Consider the following 5,482-nt stretch of genomic DNA (forward strand, 5'->3'; position numbering starts at 1 on the left):
ATTATATTACATACATATATGTAATATTTAATGTGTTTAATGTAAAAAGAAAACAAAATATCATCACTGTAATAAATTATATTACTAAGATATATAGTGAACTTTACAGAGAAGACAATATTCCATGCAAAATATCCCCACAAAAGCACCACCGCATCACCAATATTTTTGGTGGTGTAAACAATTTATTCTGAAGCAATATTTTCATCAGTGTTTTATTTTACATACTGCATATTTTTATTTACCTTTACAAAGGCCTATTTTTACCAATGCATAAATAATGTTTTGATATATTAAACATAATACGTTGAATACTGATATTTGAAATTATTTAAATAATAAAAAGGTACTTTAAATGTGAAATTAAAACCACCAGTAGGTGGCAGCAAGTCACTGTTAATAAGTGAGTCATTGTGATTGAACCGAATCATTTAAACGGTTGATTCATTCAGGAACGAAACACGGTCATATTGCTCAGAGACGCAAAATAGCGCTGTGGCTTTGTTTGGAATTATTTTTGTTTTCGAAATGGTGCAAAAACGGGTAATATGGTGTCTAAAACGTAAGTCTCTTAATTAACTTCTAGTTTATTGAACTGTTGTAAAAAACAAACAAATCTATTACATTTGTAATCATGGTAATTTTTGGATTCATTTGGAATTCATTTCATTTTTGGAAATCATGAATTCACTCTTCATGTGAAATTTATTAACTATATGAAGTGGTATAAATATATAAATTTTCTGCCCCCATGTCTTGAATTTGTGATCTTTCTGAATGTATTTTAATAGACTGAATCATGCAGTGAAAGAGCGCACTAGACTTCACGTAATGTGTGCACTCTTTAGGGGTTTTGAATGCTTTTTTGCGTCGAGAGAATATTCAGCAAAATAGCTCACTTGCCATGGTATGTTACTTAACTTAACTTACTTAACTTGTCCGGTCGGGCAAGTAAAAAAAACATTTTAAACTAGCTAGAATTCTAAGTAGGCCTATACGAGAAACATATTTTTACTTCAATAATAAATTAAGAAAATGAAAGAAAAACTGTGCAACAAGTAGCCTAGTATGCAGAGTTTCGGTTAATTTTTGTGCTGCGCGAAAGGAAACAGACGACAGAAAGCGGCATCCTAAGTGACCCAACGTTGGTTTCAGTTTCGTTTTATAGCCTAAATGAATTCGTTTATGTCGCTATAGCTTCTTATATTTTTCATTCTTGTTCTTTTCTAAATACTGTTAATTGAAAGGTTTTGTTGTGGAGTGAGGGGAACTAAAATAGCCTAGCTATGTTTACAGCGTTTATTATAATGTTTGTAAACATTTCGCTTCGGCATTAAGCCTATTTCTGAATGAAATAGTAAATGCGACTTATGTTTCCCCCCCCCTAAAAAACAATTATTTTTTTAATACGCGTAGCGTATTTTAACCATGCAGCAAACCTTTTTAAATATTTTGATAAATTACTGAAAAAATAAATAATTAAATGACTTTTTAAATCGTTTAACTGATTGTATTAATCGGTCAAAATTCTTACGGTCGGTTAACTAAACGGTTAAAATGAACATCCCTAAAACCTAACTTGCTTCAGTCCAGTAAATCAATATAAAACTAACAATATAAAGTTATTCTTACATTTACTTTCTAAAAATCTGTAAAGCTTTCACAGCAAAAAGACACAACCTGAAGGGGGACATTTTTATAAGTATACTAAATGGACTTTTACTTGCTAAAAAGTACAAACTATCCATCACATGACAGAAGGCATGGAGGAGATTGTGTACAACAAATCATTAGCAAATCATGTTGATAATTTAGAGGTCTTTTTTTTCATTTCAAATATGATACAGTAGACTTATAGGGTTTAGAATAGGTCACCCAAAAAAACCCATGGTCAACCAGAAATCTGATTACACGGACTGTGTTCTGGCAACTTGCCTTTACAGAGGTTAAATAACATTTAAATCTTTCACTCACTGTTCTCTCCTCTCCAACTCGTGCTCTGAGATGCTGAGCTGCTGCCTCAGTGTGGCGATCACCATAACAGCGGCGTCTACCTGTCGGCTGAGCGCCCGCTCTCGCTCCAGCACTTCCTGTTTCTCCTGGGCCAGGTGATGCCAGTGAGCGCGCTCACACAGGATAGCCGTGTCTGTCTGTGCCAGCTCTGAGCTCAGCCGCAGCAGACGTCGCTCCATGCTGCTATTGGCTGTCCTCATCATCCCCTCCAGCCTCTTCTCCACTGACGCCACAGGAGCCGAGAGGGGTCCGGCTCCGGCCGGCGCATCCCCAATGCTGAGGCTCCTCTCTGGGGGCGTGAGCTTTTGCTCTGCGGGCTGCTGCAATGGAGTTTGGTCAGTGCCGAATAAGTGCTTGTGCTCTCCTCTCGCAGTGGAGTTAGTATTCGTGCCGGCATCATGTACTTTATGCATGTCAAAATTGGAGGGTCTGCAACTTTCCATGCGCTCCGTGTTAGAGAGATCCCTTGTGGATAGGAGGCTGATGTCATGTTTAGTGTGGAACGGGTGGCTGTATTCAAGGTGAGCTCTGAGAGAAGAAAGACTGTGGAATCGTTCATGCTCTCCACATCGAGGGCAGCGGAAAGGAAGTTGAGGAGGGGCTCCGGCTCCACACGCCTGCCCGTTCTTCACAAACAGCACTGTGTTGCGTGTGCACACTTTCTGCTGCATGACACAGATAACCTAACAACAAAAATATTACATATTTAGCATCCCAGTTCTTGGATATAAAAATACCGTATCGCAGAGATACCCAAACCAGGGCATGTGGGCCAAAGTTGATGACCTTTGGTTTTCCCCCACCATAACACAAGAGGGGGAAAACATGTCATTTAAGCATATCTTCATCATTTATCTTTTTGCTTTACCTTTTTTCATTTTTGCTTTGAAATATAGAGAATATAAAGGGATTTGACTTTTAAAAAACAACTATTTTAATGTAATAAAGTTGTAATAATCCAATAATAAAAATTTAATAATGCAACATTTATGTTTGGCCCTCAATCAAGCTTTGTAGTAAAAAATTTGGGCACCTCTGCAACCATAAACAGGAATCTACATTAGCAAACAAATATATCATGCAAGCTGAATAATTAATCTATTTTTGGTCATTTTAGTGATTTGGTGCATTTCAGTGCTGATAAAGTGTCTGCTTGACTGATTCCGAGTCAATGCATATTGTTTACATAATGCAAATATTTGTAGTGATTTTTGAATAATATATAAAAACTTATCTTGTCAATCCACATTATTTGCATATAATACAAATAATTGTAATGATTTTTGAGTAATATTTTTTAATTATCTTGTCAATTCATATTATTTGCGTATAATGCAAATATTTGTAATGATTTTGAGTACAATGTAAAAGATGTTTTGTCAATGCACATTATTTTCATATAATGCAAATATTTATTGCAATTTTTGAGTAGTATGTTAAAAATTGTCCTGTCAAGGTACATCTTGCATAAAATGCCAAATATTTGTAATGATTTTTGAGAAATATGTAAAGGTTTTTTTTCTCAATGCACATTATTTGCATATAATGCCAACATTCTTTGTGATTTTTGAGTAATATTGGGAAAAAAAAGTTTTTAACATTAAAAAATTTATGTGAAACTTTTTATTTTTCATTAATGCCAGGATGGGTGAAGCTGTCACCAACTGGTCAAGAGTTGGTTAGCAAAGAGCTGTTAGCCTCTGCAGGTAAAATCAAAAAAGAAGAAGAATTTTGAACAGTAGCTTTCAATTTATAAGTAAAAGATTTAAGACCTGTGTTCAGTATTAATTAAAGAGACGTTTATGTGTTTCTCACCTTTCACATTTTGTCATTTTTCACGTTTTTCCTAGGCAAAACTGGTGGAAATGCTCAAGCGATTTTTGTAGCACATTCTTTAGTGTATGTGCTTATCAACCCTCTACATTGCGAGTAAATCACTCGCATATGCGACTAAATCTTACTCTGGGCGACTAAATAATGTCTAACATTAGCCATTGGCTAATAAATTCTTAGATTTTACACGTATGTGTGTGAGAGGCGTTCAACACAGATTTTCACTCGATAAACACGCTGACTGAGCGCTTGAGAGTTTCACTCTCCGTCAAACGATCTGTACTATTTGGATGCTGTGTGTAAAATAGTATATCAGTCTGGCAAGTAAACAAAAAAATTTACTAGCCAATGGCGATTATATTGCCAAGGTGTGCGTAAAGGGTTGCTTATACAGAAATTGATTTAAAATTAACCTAAGCTGGTAAATATTTAATGGAGTAAATGTGTGACAGTTTGCCCCGGACAGTATCAATATTATATCGGCCACCCTAGATATCGGCATGGCCATTGAAAAACCCATATCGGTCGACAACCTCGCTGTCTAACTGGCTATTTTAATCTAGCAAGCTTTTCACAAGGCCTAACACAGACACAATGTATGAATGTATATTAACTTACTGAAATACAAAAAAGAGAGCATGCTGATGGTGACAGAAAACTGACAACAACACTTAAGACTTAAAGGCACAATATGTAATTTTCGCCGCTATAGGGCGCATATTCAAAATAAACAAAGAGGCAAAGGCGTTGTTTGATGACGCCGTGACTATGGGCCCTATTTTAACGATCTAAGCACATGGTCTAAAGCGCACAGCGCAGGTGCACTCAGGGCGTGTCTGAATCCACTTTTGCTAGTTTAACGACGGGAAAACGGTCGGCGCGCCCGGGCTCATGATCTAAACGGGTTGTCCCTATTCTCTTAATGAGTAATGGGTGTTTTTTGGGCTTAAAGGGATAGTTCACCCAAAAATGAAAATTTGAGGTTTATCTGCTTACACACACACACACGTTTACTTAGCTATCTAAATGGGGACATTACATAGACTTCTATTGTTTTTATATACAGATAGTTATACACTTTTTAACCTAAACCCACCCCTACCCCTCACAGAAAACTTTCTGCATTTTTACCATTTCAAAAGTTAAAAAAAACTTTGTTTACTTTATTTTTATAACAGTTTTACAAATGAGGAAATCCACAAATTGAGTTTTTTGCCGATTTTGTCAGGTTTTGCTCACTTTTGGGTACAAATCTGTCCCCAAAATATGGTTAAGTAGGTACACACACACACGAGGCCCTGCCCGCGTCTGAACTATGACGTGAAAATCGTCCCGAAGCCCAGCCCGAGGGGCGTAAAAAAGTCGGGGCCCGTCGGACCCGGGCTAAAATGCAGGGCTCTAGCTCTGATCTAGCACACAGAAAACGATTTGACTGAAAATTTATCAGAAGAGACGAAAGAAAGATAGTGGTCATCTAATCAATTCGGAAAAAGAGGCGGCTTTTCTGCATTAGGTATGTTTTATTTTATTTTATTTTTTTTACACTTTGTACAGCAGTTATTGTTCATTCTAAATTTATTTTTTAATGTGTAGAATATGTGTTACATAAATACATGAAATGTAGAACATATAAAAA

The 5,482-nt window shown here is 36.2% G+C and overlaps 1 protein-coding gene across 2 annotated transcripts in view; it reads right to left on the reverse strand.

Annotated features, from left to right (window-relative positions):
* znf365 (zinc finger protein 365) overlaps positions 1-5,482 on the reverse strand; it is a 12,007-nt gene that overhangs the window by 5,035 nt on the left and 1,490 nt on the right. For both annotated transcript variants that reach the window (XM_016526771.1, XM_016526779.1), the window contains exon 2: positions 1,975-2,696. In XM_016526771.1, the coding sequence (XP_016382257.1) occupies positions 1,975-2,684 (710 nt within the window). In that variant the 5' untranslated portion in view covers positions 2,685-2,696. The remainder of the gene's footprint in view (positions 1-1,974; positions 2,697-5,482) is intronic.

This window comes from Sinocyclocheilus rhinocerous, unplaced genomic scaffold (assembly GCF_001515625.1).
Source record: "Sinocyclocheilus rhinocerous isolate Xijiao unplaced genomic scaffold, SAMN03320098_v1.1 scaffold343, whole genome shotgun sequence".
Taxonomy (NCBI): domain Eukaryota; kingdom Metazoa; phylum Chordata; class Actinopteri; order Cypriniformes; family Cyprinidae; genus Sinocyclocheilus; species Sinocyclocheilus rhinocerous.